General features: G+C 40.1%; 2 protein-coding genes across 7 annotated transcripts in view; one reads left to right on the forward strand and one right to left on the reverse strand.

Annotated features, from left to right (window-relative positions):
• Positions 1-17,116, reverse strand: part of CARHSP1 (calcium regulated heat stable protein 1) — an 81,761-nt gene that overhangs the window by 63,857 nt on the left and 788 nt on the right. For 3 of the 6 annotated variants that reach the window (XM_062588517.1, XM_062588515.1, XM_062588514.1), the window contains exon 2: positions 8,549-8,608. The exons of 1 other annotated variant lie outside the window; for it this stretch is intronic. The gene's annotated coding sequence lies outside the window, so the exon portion shown is untranslated. The remainder of the gene's footprint in view (positions 1-8,548; positions 8,609-17,116) is intronic. 2 more of the 6 variants (XM_062588519.1, XM_062588516.1) reach the window with 1 other exon arrangement.
• LITAFD (LITAF domain containing) lies at positions 4,919-16,887 on the forward strand. Its single transcript, XM_062588522.1, has 5 exons — positions 4,919-4,996; positions 12,711-12,829; positions 14,770-14,835; positions 15,963-16,122; positions 16,634-16,887. Exons 2-5 carry the CDS (start codon positions 12,724-12,726, stop codon positions 16,740-16,742), a joined length of 441 nt encoding a protein of 146 aa, XP_062444506.1. The 5' UTR covers positions 4,919-4,996; positions 12,711-12,723; the 3' UTR covers positions 16,743-16,887.

The following is a 17,116-nucleotide window of genomic DNA, read 5'->3' on the forward strand; positions in this document are numbered from 1 at the left end:
GATCTGGTTCTTAAGTGAGCACCTGCCTTCTGTATGTCTGGAAACAGCCCTAAGAGCTTAAACAGCTTTAGATTCTTTCATAAGCATCAACTTGACAGCATGTTAAGCATTAAAGCTGTCCTAAATATTTAAGCACTTAAGCCACCTTACAAAGTAAGAATTTCTGGTGCACAAGCACTTTTGGATGTGCTAATGGCTTCATCACTTTCTTTCCTCTACTATTCAAAAAAAAAAAAAAAAAAAAAAAAAAAAGAGAAAAAGACACAACCCTCCCACCACAAAATAGGCCCCTTCTCTCACAGATTCAGTTCCAGCTTAATGGTGGTCCATCTGGTTGCAAAGTTACAGTCACTAGGGCAAAAGATTTCAGGGCTAGTGATTATCATCTTCACAGCATAGACAAAAGAAGCATATATAACTACTAAACTAACATTTTTCTTTATGTCAAAATACAGGCAGGGATCTGTGGTTGAGTCTAAACTGTGCGCCCTCCGGAGCGCTCCGTAACTTCAGAGAAAAAACATTTCATAAAAAAAACTGCACATAGAAACTTTAATGTGATATAACCACAGCCATCTTAAAATCTAGCCTCAACCTACCTTATCAAATGTTTTCATAAACAGAAGAAAATTCAGTCTATGCCAAGCACCCAGCCTGGTTGCCCTCAGAGCTGGGCAGGAGTGGTAAGAGGCAGGAGGCACTGCAGCACAGATAACCCTCCACAACACAGCTTGGTAGTTGTTCCTTTTCCCCAGTCTCACATGTTATAGACTCTTATTTTAAAACAGTGAGAATCATGCACACATCTTAGTATCTGTATTTTTTTTTTTCACATACACATGCATGCTCATAAACCATTTCTGAGGTTCACAGTGCAGCGGACCATCTCACAAGCACCATTCCACATATATTTAGCTTCCATTTATATTTAAAAATAGTAACATAGAGGGACTTTCCTTGACTCCATTTTGCTCTATAGCTTTTACAGTTGTTAGGTGAGTCATCTCTCTTTTGTTATCTTTTTTCATTACACATTTCTTTTACTAGACCCTAAAAAAATTCTTTAAGAAATGGCATGCTGCAGTATGAACATACAGTGAGTGTACACCCGAAACAACTTCTGTCCTTACTGACAGTTAGTACGAAACCCCTAAAAATTTATGCGTACATTGTAGGCTTCTCTAGTGCCAGTAGGACGTTCACCAATACACGTAAGAAAACCTAGAGGATCATCCCAGTGTACGTTAACATATGGAAGTTGTGCAGAGCATTTGCAGCAGGTCTGCATCACGAATTTGAACCAGAAAACACATGGTTGCCTTTTCAGTAGCAGCATTAACTTAAGGTATAGTATTTGCAAAGGGAAAAGGGGCAAAATAATTTCCAGTTGAAATAGAGAACTCATAAATTCAGTTTTAGAAAAATTTACTTGAGACTACTTACTCCAAAAGAGAAAGCAGGCAGGTTTTGCTTTGGTATCAAAAGTAAAAGCAGCTGGGACAGAGTCCCTGTTTGGATGTTTCTCACCCAGAGTGTTCTGGACAGTTCTGAAGTAACACAGTCACATAAAAGTTAGTAACATTCAAGATCAGGTACAACATTCCTCACTTCTCTTTTGAGATGGCTGCAGCATAGTTTCTCTTAAAGAATACATGATATTGGTATTAAAGTTCCCAGACTCTTTCTCCTCCAGTGTGCTCCAGAAAAATCTGTCAGTGTAGAAGTCTGTGACCTTGAACCTGCTATAGGGTTCATAGACTTGTCCTGAAATTTTGCAAAAGCTCAGTGATTTCCTCCAAGTTCTGGATTTCTTCTCAACAAGGTCAGGTAGGGTCTGAGAAGGCTCACTGCTCTTTTCATTCTCACTAATTTGATTCCACTGTTCATCAACATATTCCTACATTCCTGATTTTCACCAGTGCATGCCATATCATGAATGAAAGAGGCTTCCAAGAAAAACTTCTCTAATACATGAGCAGAAGGTTAGATATTTAGGATGGCTTGATCGCAGGAAAGTTTGATGCAACTGTTGACTAAAAAACTTAAGCTGTTGTTTGTATCTCACAGCACCTATGAGCTGTTAATGACTGTTCTGGCAAGGAATAGAATGGGTAAAGACATGCAGGGTGAGAGTTACATGCAGATAACATAACTCCCTCAAATTACTAGTTGAAACAGGCAGGGACAAGAATTTGATTGAATCTGTTGCAGATTTACACTGTTGCACAAACTGATTCATACAATCTGCTTTATCAATGTAAATTGAAAGAATAAAAGGTTGTATTACCGCCCTCAACTGCCAGTGAAAACACATTATTGTTCCAGAGTTCTTCCTAAGCATATAAAGATGAACATTATTTTCATAATAATTACTTCCTTCATCCTCCATCGCTGGTTAACATGGGCACATCATGTTTAACAGCATTCAGAAGCTGTGATGAAAATAAGAATGGGAAGGATGGGAAGAGGTATGTACGGACATGCAAACAGCTGATTCTCCCTACACTTTCCACAGCAGATCAGCACTGCAGGTAGGGCTCTCTGATCCTAACGAATGACGTTTTGATCAATAACAAAATAGGTATGATGCTTCCAAGTATACCCATGGCCAAATGAACTCAGTAAGAACTGTTCAGTTTGTCCAGAGGACTCCCAGCACCAGCAATCCAGAATACGCTCTTCACTTGGCTCCTAGCCAAACAAACGCTTACTAAAAAGGGCTGCAGTAGAGCAAAATAACAAGAAAGTCCTGACTGTGAATAGCATGGAATGCACTGACCTGAGACCCATTTGTACATTCAATTTGTCCTTTTACATCAAAATCCTTGATGGGACTTAAGAAAGCTCATAAATTGTAGTGGCTACTTGCAAAACCAGAACCTCTTGTATACTGGCTCCAAGAGATGTTTATGGAAAGAGTATAAGGAATTGGTCTTGTTTAGACTGAGTCTTCACTTTTGGCAACTTCCTACTCTTGTCAGTTCAGAGCTAAAAGGCCCCCCCCCCTTTTTTTTTTTTTTTTTTTTTAATAATTTTGGTCTCCTTAGCCTCTTTTGGTCAAAAGTTATATCATCATCTACGTTTTGTGTGAAAATGGATTTGGTTTGGTTTGGTTTAAAATTTCTACCTGGTAATTTTATCAGGGAGTCATTGATCAAGGGCCTGAATTGTGAGTAGCAGCATATAATGCTTATCTTCTCTATAAAACTCTGTAGATTAAATTTCTAACATAAACCCATTATTATCTTGTTTCTAAGTTCAAATTGTTAGTCTGTTCAGTGTATGTGGAAGACAAGAGACTTTAACATAGATTTTACCCCTTGGATTAACTGTACATATATGAGTACAACAGCATAGCAGCAGGCAAAAAGAACGTGGGGAATTCTTAAAAAAGGAATGAGAAACAGAAGTGTTATCCTATGGCAAAATAACCACCGACAAAGTGAATATTGAATGTTGTTCTGGTTGTAGTGTGTATTCTCTGAAACCAGCTGATGGAAAAGGTAGAGAGAAGAGTGGTAAGACTGAAGTCTCTTGTCTTCAGTTTCTTTTTGAACATGAATTATTTTCCCCATAGGCATTACTTCATATTTACTGACATTTAGTGTTGCCTGTCATTTTTACTGCTCAGCTATTCAGTATTGAGAGAGTCTAATACAACTTGTAAGCAAGAAAAGAAAAAATATTGCTCATGGATAATCCATCACCTTCTGAACAGGAAACCAATCAGTGCACTTAAGAGGACAGAACTGGATGCCTTCTGATTGGAGACATGCTCTGACCAAATGATTTTCCAGCCTTTTGAGCAAATTTGATCAATCTTCAGCAATTCTTGTGGACCATCATGCAATTTTATCATCATATTTTTAGACAAAAATAGTGTTGGTGAAGCAGTTCCACAGACAATGGCTTTGATCTTGAAACAAACTTTGGGAACCCCTGGCCTAGGGGAAGTTCTTCTTCTTAGCTCTGCTAGCATCACTTCCATGAAAGCAGCTCTTTGATGGAAATGGAGGCCACTCTTAACAGCTGCACTGTATTTCAGCATGAGACATTTATGCATATCCTCTTTTTCAAAAACTACTGATGCATATTTCTGATGGTGTTTCATTATGGCACAAACATGGTTAACCTTTCTTTCATCAGGAACAACAGTTTATTCAGTGTTTAACCTTTTCTGATCATTTAGGCAGTAAGCCAGTTTATAAAAGCGACAAACATCTTGGATTAAGATGTTTATTATTAAGATGCCTGTTTAAGGCAGTCCTCTGCCTGCTAGAGGATTACAGGCATGAATGGAGGAAAAGCTCCATTACACTGAGTCATGGTCCTTCATTAGTGTTCAATACAGAAGATCAAAATACACTCAAAGTTGGACACGGCTGTTCCCACCGTCTTCAGCTTTATTTTAAATTGGTATTTGTCTTCTAGTGAACAGACTCACAGAGTTCATTCATCAGTCAGAGAACTGTTTCAGAGCAGGGACTCTATAGCTCCCTGTGGTCAGAAAGTTAAATTGATCACTGACTTAGATAAAGTCAAAATGTCATACCTCCACATACAACGCTACCTATGTTTTTTATACAAACTATCACAGAGTGATAAAAGTGTGATGAAATCGGATATATACCTCTCCATTGTCCCCAGCGTATTCTTGTATTTCTTCTAATTGTCTTCATCTACCTTTCAAGCTACATGAAGTAAAAGATTATGGAATATTAGAAAATTATCAGGAAAAAACTCTGGTGCAACCTTGTCACACAACATTCCTTTTGCTGCAGAGCAGGTGTGAGCAGTAGGCTGGGATCAGGGTAATTATACACTGCCAACCTGACTCGCTCGCCACTTCAACTAGATACGCTACTGACGCATGACAGTAGGTCATGTCATTGGTCATGTGTGCTGCTTTCTTCCCCAGAAACAGCTGCATTGAAGAGATGTGGATGAAGTGATCATTTGCTCCGCAAGTTTCACATCCTCAAATCTGGCACAAAAGGTAAGAGTTCTCAAATTACCTGTGGTTAATACTGGGTTTGCTCCCAAGAAAGGAAAGGAAGGGAGGTGGCAAGGATTTAAACAGACAACAAGCTTGATGAATAGGACAGCTGTCACTTGGTTTTTTAAATACTGACTCTTTAAGATTAAATTCTCAAACCTGACCAAGTTTGGGAAATCTGCAGGCTCCCTCTCATTTTCCTAAGATCTGGAGGTTTGTCTTAGGGTATTTTAACTGTCTCCTAGAACAGATCAGAGATGGAAAACAGGAAAATGAGCTTTCTGATAATGCGAATAGTATTAAGATAGGAATGTCAGTCTTCACAAATGCACCTTGATTCATAAAAAATTTGTAAGAGTGGCTAAACCAGCTACAGATGCTATATGACATGCTACTGAAGCTGTTCTATCAGTTTTCAATCAAAGGACAAGCTAGGGTCATTATTTTTACATAGGTTTTAGTGTAATGCTGGCTACCCATGATTTACTGCTGGTATGCTATTGGTTAAGGAATGCTAATCGCTAAAAGAATCAAATGAAAAGGTGCAAATATCAAATTTTAAAGCAATGATGAAGTGATAGAAGTAATTCTGTAAGGCTGCACTCAATTCACACAGCCAGAAGGGAAAGTGAAAGCCATTTGTGGCAGTAAAGGATAAAGGCTCAATCTAAACTTAGTATTTCCTATCTTCTGATGCTTGCTCAAGTTTTAAGATAAAAGTCAAAAACAAATTTATATGACCCACACCACTGCAGAATAATCATAGTGTCTCCTTGATAACAAACAGTGTTTCTATATACAACAGAGCTGAGCAAAACCAAGACTAATTAATTTGCTCATCATGACTGTTGCAGAACAGGAACTGAACTCATCTTTTTTCCCCCTAGTCCAGGCTAATGCACTAACTCCTGGACAATACCTCCTTTTTGTCGTTAGTCCTCTATTTTTGGAATGCTAAAGAGGGAGGGAAAAGTTCTAATGCAATCCTAGGGCCCAATCCTGCTTATCCTTCAGAAAAAAAAGGCCCTGTGAATGTGAGTGAATTTGGTCATCTGAAGGAAGCAATGGATTAAGCTACAAACAGTAAAATCAGGAATAGGGTTAAGGAGATGCATCTAGTTTGCATGAAAGGTTAATACAGGAATAAGTGACTGAAAAAACTACAGAATTGCAATAATAGAATTTTTGTATATTGTAAAACTGCAAAGCAGTGCACTTGGAAAGTAATACTAAGAATTTCAGTTATAAATTGAAAGTTCTTTAGTAGAAAATGACTTAGGAGGAGAAAGACCTAATGCTAGTTGATGACAGCATAAAACTGTCTGTGTGAAGTAGCTGTGGAAGAGGCAAATGTAACGCTGGTTTATATTAAAGATCACTTCCACTAGATATAAGAAAGTATTCATATCATTGTGCACACTGAGGAGAGAGTCCATCTGATCACTTGTCTCCAAGAAGGATGAATTCACTGTATGGCAAATGCAGAAAAAGATTGACTAGGAGAAATGAGAAGGACCCAATAAGCATGCTTAGTCACGTAAAAGAAAGGCTGCAAGGAGACAGAAAGGTTCTCTGGGCTACCTCAAGTGGAGAAGTTCAATAGAGGGACATTGCTTACATGATAACAAACAGGGATAAACTACCATGAATAAGTTTAGGCTGGGAAGCTTGTGAAGGTTTTTGTAAAGTATTTTGAACTGCCCATATAGGCAGGAGCAACAGGAGCAGCAAATTTAATCAATTATAATTGTAGACTGTTGCTCACCTCATGAAGGGATAACTTAGCACAAGTGCCTGGCCTGGAACTGGACTGGAAAATGCAGGGAGTCCCTGCCTAGCCAGCAGCCCCATGAATCCAGGTAGGCAGGGTGAAGCTGCTGATCTGCATGCGCAAGTGTTGCAGCTGTGTACGCAAGCCTGTAACCAGGCAACTGGCCCTCAGGGTGCACAATTACAGCAACCACATACTTTGTTGTGCTGGTTCTTCTTCTTCTCCTTCTTTTTCTTTTTTTTAAGGAAAAAAAGAAAAAGCTTCCAAATCTCCTTGGGCTTGTGTCACCATTCAAAAGATCATGAAGGATAAAATGTTCTCTCCAAATTAGAAAAAGCAAAGAGCTCTTTCTTTCCAAGTACAGCTCAATGTAGCAGCATTTAACTCTCCAGTGTATGCTTCCTCCTGTTTTGTGAACAGTGGTAATGTTCATTTTATTTTCCTTTACCTTACTTTACTTAAACTTCCACTTGATGAGACTTGTAATCCACTGCAAAGGAAAATGAATTACACACAAATACCTCCCTGTTCATGCAAGGAGAGGGGAAGCAGTATCTTCACAAAGACCTTCTGAGTTCTGCCCAGCCCCATGCGTCAATGGCAAAAACATGCCTATGACTTCAACACATGAACAACCCAGTTCTTCTGATTCAGTGACCTTAAAAAATGGCTAGCAAGACATTGCAGTCAATAAACAGGCCAATGGAACCAGTCGAAGAGTTTGCAATAAGAAATGCTGTTGTCATACTCGGCTGAGTCCCTCATGGCTTCATCCTGCCCACTGGAGGAAGTAAGCTGATAATCTGACACAGCCTTAAAAGCTGTAACAGCAGTAAGATCAAAATTGGAGTAAAGATCTCTTTAAAATGGCAGAGTTTGAAATTCTCTCATAAATGCGGCTAAAAAGACTAAATACCTCTCAAAACATTAAACTAACAATGACAGGAGATCAAGAACAGATTACAACACACTACAAGTCTTTCAGCTAGCATCCTGGCAGCCAATAGATCACTGGTAGAAACTGTTGTACTTTCATGTTTTCTTGAAGTCTGCAGATCGTTTGCTATAATGTTTTAATGATAATTATCCAAAATATCAAACTTCTAAATGGATTACATTTTCTTCTTCAAATACTCAAATGAGTAAAGGTTCTCTCCCAAATACCACATCCTTTTTTTCAGGCTCTGAACCACCTTTACTGAAGCTAATGGTAAATCCCTCACTGACAGCAGCTGCAGTTGGAACGGAGATTAAGTACTTTTGTTATAAGGTGATTGCTTCCTTCCTGTGCTGCCTAAAATTCTGGATGCCATATTCTCCATCTGATAGCCAAACTCTCCATATTCTGCTAGATGACATGATACTGATCCAGCCCTCACTGCCAGTTCTAGTACAGAGAGTACACACAGATGCCCCTTCGGACCTTCAAACTCTTTCTCAGATATCCCCCTCCAGTATACATTTCTGCTCCCAAGTGCTAGATTTTTGTGAACTGGGTGCTAACAGACTCATGACTGAGTCAGAGCAGCAATTCCACTGATTCAAGTGGAGTAGAGATAGGCCAGTATCAAACCCACTTGGAAACCTCTTGAAAACCTCATTTAGAGTCTGCAATGAGACCAGCTATTAATCTTCTTGCTAAAAAGCCTCAGTTAAACTTAAAAAAATATTTTGATCAATTTTTACAGATGTACTGCATCACTTTGCAACTAACTGTAACTCAATCTACTTCTGAGAAAGAACTGCAACTAAACAGAATACTGAGACAAATGAAATATTACCTGGACACACACGCACCTGCCAAATCCTGTCTGTCTTCTCTCCTTTTCGGATGATGATTTCTAAATATGAATGGAGAAGAATTAGCACTACAGTGAACTTCAATTTCTCACATGAAACCATAAATACCATTGGCACAGGCTCATAGAATTAAAACAAAGATATATCAGCTCTAAAGTAAAGAGATTTCTGAAATGGCTGTTCTGTAACTCTGAGTTTGCATTCTGCTGAGTTACACTCAGGTCCAAAGGAACACCAAGTTTCACAGGGCTTTCCATTCCCATGAATCTTTCCATTCTAAATACCATAACATCACCTTTGAAGAGATGTTTGTGGGAAAGACATATGACTGTCAAAATTGAAATCAAACTGGAAAAAATCGTTTTTGAGAGGTGAAAAATGCCTGATTTGCATGCACAAGACTGTATCTCTGCCTACAACTGCAAACATACAATGCCTGAAAAACCTTTTTGAAAATATCACCAACAGGGCAGTAAAGTCATTGCTCTCTTTGCAACTACTTGAAGCAGACATGGGAGGCCAAATGATGACTTTCCCAGGATTACTGAAAATATTATCTTGTGTGCCTTAATTTCCCTTTCATAAAGCACAAAAGTCAGTGTCTGTGCCTCTTCACAGGCACCTGGAAATACTTGTCCAACTATCCTCATCTGCAGAGTTATTTAGCAACCAGGGATGTTCAGGAAGGGACACATAAAGGACCAGTGCAGGCAGGTCCCTGCTGTGGAAATTCTCAGTTGAGCAACTTTGCTAGATGGTGGTATGGTGGTGACTGCTCTTTAGACCAGAACATGATTGCCTGGAGCAAACCCAGAGGAAGACGATGGAAACTGCCATTCTCCCAAAGGATATGTCTTGGAACGTAAAGGCTTTGCCATTTCCAATTTCCTTGCCCTACACTGGCCCTTTGCACATATGTCCCCTCCCCGTGTTTTTTTTTTTTTTTTTTTTTTTTTTTTTAAGTACTTATTTCCGTAAGACTTAAAGGAAGCTTTATTTTCCAGCGCAAACTGATTTGGCTACTATGTAGGAGAGAATAAGACTTCAGAGGAGAGAAGGCACACATTTGTTTCTGCTCCCTGGGTCTATAAATTTCTGCCTGAAAATCAAGCAGTTTGTGCCAGGTTCAAAGAGACAAGCCTGAGTGCTTCAGGTACACCAAGCCCCTGTTTCAGGGGGGGCTCTGTCCTCACTGGGAGCTCCACTTACCCAGTGGAACTGTAGATAGGAACACTTACCTCAATTCTCTAGCCATTAGGTGTAGTTCCCTTAGATGTAACTGGTTTCTGGAAGGGAGCCTATAGGATTTTTGCTACTCCTGCTCTCTTCAGAAGTTGCTGCCTGACAGCTCTCTCTACCGCTTTTTCCTACAGGGCCACTAGCACTGCCTGTTACTCTCTCCCATAGTCTTCTCTGAGAGAAGAAAGGAAAGGCTTTATTTCTCATTCATGTCAATAACATTTACACCTGTAAATGTTATAGATCACAGTTCCGAAGAGCTCTCAGACATCACAAGGCGCAGTAGCGAACAAGAACTGAAAGTCATTACTTACATGTCAACTGAGTTGCATAAAACACAGCAATAAGAGATACCCTAAGGAATGCCTTTCCTGAACCTCTGAACTTGCAATATTCAGGCCTGGAGGATGAGTGAACTCCCTGGTTCTTTTCAACCAGGCAGGCTGAAGAAGCACCTGCAAAAGCTGAGGCCCAGCTGTCCATCCAGGTCTCCAGGCTCATTCCTCTGAGGCAGGTCCTCTATCACAACACACGGAGCTACCAGTGGCATTAGCAGAATTACATAACAAGACACTGAAAGTGGAACAAATTCAGGGCACCAACTTTACTGGCAGCCTGCAGCACTGACACCCAGCTGCTGGAGCTGGAATCTAGTGGGACTCCCATTCGGTTTCTCATTCATAGGACAAGCCATGTGCTCCTTTGCTGCATCTCCTGTCCTACAATCCAGCTGGTGCTATTATACTAATACCTCACTGGGTGGAGCAAGGATTAGTCAGTGTGCTTATATTCAGCTGTCAACCTGCAATGCTCTCAGTATGTTAACCACTATCAGCACCTCATGACAAGTCGTTTGCCTGGGCCTACGGTCAGGTCATTGGATGAAATTTGAAAGCCCTTTCCTCCTTTTGCTGTTCTACAGCAAGTGGGATGACTTCAGCAGAAATGTCACCAGCACTCAGTATTTAGTACATAGTATTTATATACTAGGACTGCACTAAACCAAAAACTTGAAGGGAATCTCTATACTTTTTGCCCATCCTTGTCCCATGGAAACAGCCTTTGCTTAACACTGGCTAATCTGAGATCAATCTATTATGATACTCCTGAACCTGCAGTTACTGTTGATATATGGAGTCTTCTCCCTCTACAGCTCGTTATCCTCCCTTGGCTCTCATAGCTGTTACCTTATCTAACGTCTCTTGATTCTTAACTTTTCTTTTTTCTTCTCAGCACGATTCTCATGAAGCTTCACTGACCTGTTCAGTCTTCTGACATTCCCTTCTTAAGCAATCTGATATAATCAGCAGTTTTAACCTCTGTCTTCACATCAGTCACACTGACATGCACTTTCCTCCATCCTGCCTCTCTTATTCAGTCCATATATTAGCAATTTTCTCCAATATCCTAGGCCTTAACATGGCCAATGCTAAATTTCTGTCTTTTCTCCACACCATCCTATCTATTCTCCTTATTATTAATTCTGCTACCACTTTCCTTATCACTTCCCACTCACCAACTCTGTAAAAAAAGTCACTTTTTCTACATTGATACTTCTAAATTCCTCCTTTTCTTCCTCCCTAGAAGGATTGAGCCTTTGTTGTCATGTCATCACTATCATTTTCCCCTTTTTGGCCTCCTCCATACACACTGTCCTCCAACATGCCTTGAAAACAAAGCTGTTGAAATCACCTTGCTTTGCTCAGAAATTTCCATTGTCCTCCTGTTTGTCCTCATATTCAAGCAGCCTGTGCTGACTTGCCAAGCATTACATTTCTCAGTGCCCACTTGCTTATCCATCTTCTCTTAGTAATACAATCCCTCACTTCTGCATCACCAGTGAGGCCTATTCTGGTCACTCGTTGGGACAGGCGCCGTCCTTACGCAGAGCAGGGAAGGCGTCTGCACAGCTGAGCGTGATGCCATGCCAACACAGGACACAGAGCAGCACCGCCAGGTGCCCTGGGGAGTTCCCTAAGCCCTGTGAGCAGCCAGTAAACCTGCACCAGGCTCATCTATCAGTCCCTCACAAACACCTTTGCTCCCTTTTCCCCCAGACTGCCCTTTCTTCACTGACCTGCATGAAAGGCCACAACTTTCTCCTGCTGTGGACTCCTACCGCTACCATTAGTAGGAAATCAATCAGTTAATACTGGTTCAAGAGACAACTAAGGATAATTAACCCCATTCTATTTACAGTAATACAAACACACATCTCCAGCTGTATCTTCTTCCTCACATTTGCCTTTCCTGCCATGAACAATTCCTGCTAACACCTGCAAAACACACATCCTTTGTGGCCTAATCTTGTCAGGGCCTTAGGCAGCGCAGTCATATTTAATAATGATCTTGCCCAACACAGGTCTGTCACACTAGCGATGAGACAACAGTTTCACAGTACAAAACTGGTCGCTGTAATGATGATGGTTTTCACAATAACCAGGCAAAGGACAGACCCGAATTGCCACTGGTTGCACAGCTGCTGGTTCTGACTTAATGATACAGGACAGTTTTTCACAGCCAGTTCAAAGTGTACCCTTCCCTTCCCTGAGCAGTTTGACAATTAAAAAAAAAAAAAAAAAAAGAGTTAAGTCTCCATAAAAGTAAGTATTTCAGTCACAAATTTGAATGATTTGAATAGCATGTTTTCTGGGTGAACATTTTTAGTTTTTCAACATAAAGAAATATGTAAGGAAGGATGATACTTTTTGCTCCCCTCCTCCTGTCTTCCTCATCAAGAAGTATAATAACTCACTGCACCTTAGTCTAGTCTATAAAGAAGCCAATTTTCCTCCAAATAAAATCTGAAAGCATGAGAACTAGAAATTACAGAAGCAGGCATTGGCAAATACAGTGCACTGAAAGTCACTTACAGCTGAGTTTTATTTGTGCTATTTTTGGCAGGTAAACCACAGAGATGGCTAGTGAGAAGCAATGTACAGAAATTCCTATGATTATGTATGAACCGTACCGAGAGCGCTATGTACAAGAACCCTCTGCACCAGAATACTGCGGGCAAGAGGGTAAGCAGATTTCCTCAAAAATATTTTGGAAAGACCATGCTCTTGGTGGCTTATGTGACAAATGTTGCTGGTTTCTAGAGCAGAACTGAGCTAGGTCCAAGAGAGTCCAGCTTTGCCAGAACATGACAGTTTAGCAAGTGCCAGTGGCAGTTTACAGAACTCTGGAAACACCATTTAAAATGGCAACCCCTCCCTATTTTTTGGTGTAGTTAAAAGCACTTTACTAATAATAGGAGCTTTACTGAAAAAGGAATTGCAGTTGCATCTCTGCAATAATTTCATATTCCTAAGAAGCAAAACGTTCAGCCAGCAAACTTTATACAATGACCTGTTGTCTACGTCCTGCTTTAATTGTAGTCTAGTTTTCCAGATGATTGGCCTTTCCCCAAAAGTTCCTGCTGCCCAAAGTTGCCCTCGCTACATGAAATGGTTATGCAGCTGGGCTCCATATGGCAGAACAATCCTTCGCCAGTGCTGTCTCCTGGAGGAGCATTTTTACTGAAGTGCTGGCAATTCAGCTCAGTGACTGTAAGCAGATGCCAACAGCCGCTTTCTGCTACACTGGTTTTTTCCTCAGCAACTGGGCATTGCACAAATATCTCACTGCACTTGTTTGCCTTCCACCTCTTGGAGCCCACACTCACAAAAAGATACCCTCAGATATCAGTGGTTTTACCTGAACCACCTTCCTGCTATTGAGGAAACTGTCATTCACCAGATAGGATTAGAGTAAAACCGAGAATAGGAGGTCAGAAGGTGACTAACAGGGATAGACATGTCAATGATGGCCCTCTAAACTTGACTCATTTTCAGAGCATTTTACTCTGAGCAGCTCTCTGGGCACACATTCATGTCTTCCAAAGACCTCTCTGACTTCTTTGTAAACTCTCTGAAGAATCTACATGAGGTTAGGAAGAAAAAGTCTCACTTGTTGTAAGCTACTCAACCGAGCAAGAAACAGGCATTGAGTTGCAATGCCCTGTCCTGCCCTGTCCTTGCACAGACCGGCAAACAGGAAGCAGCCACTTCACAGAAACATACCAAACAGTATCTCCATTGCATTAAGCACTTCTGACAAGCCATTCAAGGAAATGGCTTCAACTTTGCTATTTCGTTTCACTCCCCAAAATTCCAGATTTGTATTGCATTGCCTTGGGCTTATTCCTGGGTTGTTTCTGAAAGGCTCAACAGCACAGGCTAGACTCCCACCTCAGAGCAGCTCTTCTTGGGAGTGAGGGCTTGTCTGACACTGCACCACCATGATCAGACAAGACGTCTTGGAGGGGCTATCCTACTACTGCAGATTGGTCTGGTACTTCAATCCTACATGTGCCAGCTGGCTGTATAGTTGTATACATTAATTTACTTCACTTCATGCTCAGGTACATAAGATAAGAACTAAAAAAAAAAGCATGAAATGTCTTGCCATCTTCCCTTCTCTCTTGCCCACTACAAAAGGAGAAAAGATTTTTAATGTTTTCTGGCACAAAGGACATGAGAAGATTCCTTGGCTGTTAAGCTGGATAAAATTCAGACAAGAAATAAGGCTCAAAGTATTAATAGTAAGGCTAATAATTATTGAAACAATCCAGTGTAGAGCAACTGGAAATCCTCTCTTAGAGGAGTCCTTAAATCAAGACCAAGTATCTTTCCAATGTTATGCTGAAGCACAGATAATGGCTGTCTTGGTGTTGAAACAAAGAGTCTGGTTTCCTGGCTTATGCTATACAGCAAGTGAGACTACTTAGTTACTTCTGGCTTTAAAAACCCATGAATCAAATTAGTAGAGCTTGCTCCCTGACCTCTACTTCATGGAGTCATGTCAGGCCTCTCCTGTGAGGCATTTCCACTTGCAGCTGCTCTTCAGACTTCAAACACGACTTTTGGGATGCATGATGTGTATCTTTTCTTTATGTATTACTCTGCTTTTCCTTTCACAGGAGGTTATGAATATCCTTCTCCACCACCTTACTCCTACCGAGAAACAGTCAACCTTGAGCAACCAGGTAAGTGCCAAGTTTCCAACAATGCTCATAGCTCAACATACTAACAAAATGAAAATGTCCCTGGTTTTAAAATCTACAGAGAAGATAGTGTATTCTGATCTAGTCACAACCTTGGAGGATGGAGTATTTCCCTAGAAATATGGGGGGGGGGGGAAGAAAGATTAAGAAGAGATGCTCATTTTTCCAGCATTAACCAAGCTATAGAAGCAACCATTTTTTTCAGTGAGCCCATGAGCTAAGAACAAGGACTTTCCGAACAACTAGTTTTAAGTTTAAATATATTCTTTTCCTCCTAGTCACCTTTTTATAAGTGGAAAAGTCCAAAGGAGAGATTGAAGAAAGGCTTCAAAGAATAGTTAAATTTGGGAGAGAAGAAGATTCACAGATAAAAAAAAAAATAAAATAAAGTAAACCTAAGATATCCTCTATCCTATCTATCTTATGGGCACTACCTCTCCACTGCTGCGGTTTTGTTTCAGGCTGTAGTTTGAATGTACTGTAAACTTACTTTAGGCTACTTAAAATAGTATTTTTCATTTAATACATTTTTGCAAAAAAATCTTCATGCATCTACAAGGGGTATTCACTACATCCTTCCAAGAGTATGACAGAGTCAAGTTCAGAATGAAAACACATCAGGGAAGTTGCAGAATTTCCTAACTGTGGACAGCAGTGGCATGACATTTTTATGTTCAAACAGCTTATTTGATGAATTTCTTCTACTTACTGGAAAGCTGATTCAGAAAGCCACTATATGTCCTTGAAATCTCCTCCTATTCAGGGAAAATATGCACTTTCATATTATTTTAAAATATCAGAAGGTTAACACTAACATGCCAGAGTACATCCACCACTGGACTACCTAATTGTGGAGATGATCCCATAAGAAATTTCCTGTATATGTCCTTATCTAAGTATACATTAGCTATTGGTTAAGCCAGCACAGTGGGCTACACGGAACAAGCAATGTAATGTTTCTTATGAATATTCTTGAAGAAGTCAATAACTATAATATCGGGTGGTCTAGACTGGCCTGTTCAAGAACCAGTATTCTACAGCCATTTATAACTCATAAAAGACTTCCAGTGCTTCTAATTTTGCTGCTTCTTGTTTCCTTTTGAACTCAGTTTACTTGGTGTCTCAGCCTCCAATCATTGTAGCTGGGATTTTCTCAAGCAAACCAACATCCACCATATGCCCTTCCTGCCGCCAGCACATTACCACACAAGTCACTTACAGAGTGGGCAGACTGTCTTATCTTCTATGCACCAGCTTATGTATGGTTGGGTAAGCTCTCATGCAGGCTTCCAAGATTCTTCATAGCACAAGGTTAAAGAAAAGACAGATCTATCCAAAAACAAAGTTCTATCTAATGGTTACGTAGACAGCCTCTTTCCTCGTTGCTAAGAAGTCAGTCTGTTCTTACTAGATATAGCCATCATGGCTGATGGCTGCAGGGAATGTGAATCAGTACTATATTTAACCAGTATGTTATTGCCTTTTGTTAGACAAAAAAAAAAAAAAAAAAAAAAAAAAAAAAAAAAAAAAAAAAAAACACTATCCACTTCCCTACCAAAATTTAGAATTGGTCCCAGAATCAGACTAATGCATAAGATGTTAGGAGTGAAGGCAATTAATCACTGGAAAGATACTTTGTATTAACAGATTCAGGAGAGAGATGGATTCATGGCAAACAAAAGTGGGTAATGCAAACAGAATAAGACAGGGAAAGAATAGATGTAACCAGCAGAAAGAAAAACTAGTAAATCACGCATGTTCATGTCTTCTTTCACTACAGGTGCTGTTTTGGATGCTGCTTTGTACCTCTGTTCATGAGGGTCTTCAAGGATGCAGACCATTACTGCCCATTTTGCAAATTTCGTATTTATAGATACAAAAGACTATAAGAACAAAGTTTATACAACCGTATGATACCACGTCTCTCTGTTTCCTAACAGTGTAAGATTTCACAGGTAAAAATACTGCTAGGAAACATACAGAAGTAGGCTTAAATACAAAAACTTCCTCACTGACCAATCCATCTGAATTCATCGTCATATAGTTGGACGGACTGAAAAAAGAAAATCTCAAGACTAGTTTATATTGTCACTTGAATTTATACTCTATTTGGATAGTTTTCTTGAGCTATTAAGTGATATGAAGTGACCAACTAGCGAATACTTCGGTGCTCTTATTGCTCTGTTGAAATCGTTAATCCAGCTGGGACACAAGCTCTTCTGGACTTTTCAAAACATGAGGAAGTGAGGGGTCGGGAAATGCA

This window comes from Rhea pennata, chromosome 15 (genome assembly GCF_028389875.1).
Source record: "Rhea pennata isolate bPtePen1 chromosome 15, bPtePen1.pri, whole genome shotgun sequence".
NCBI classification, from domain to species: Eukaryota; Metazoa; Chordata; class Aves; order Rheiformes; family Rheidae; genus Rhea; species Rhea pennata.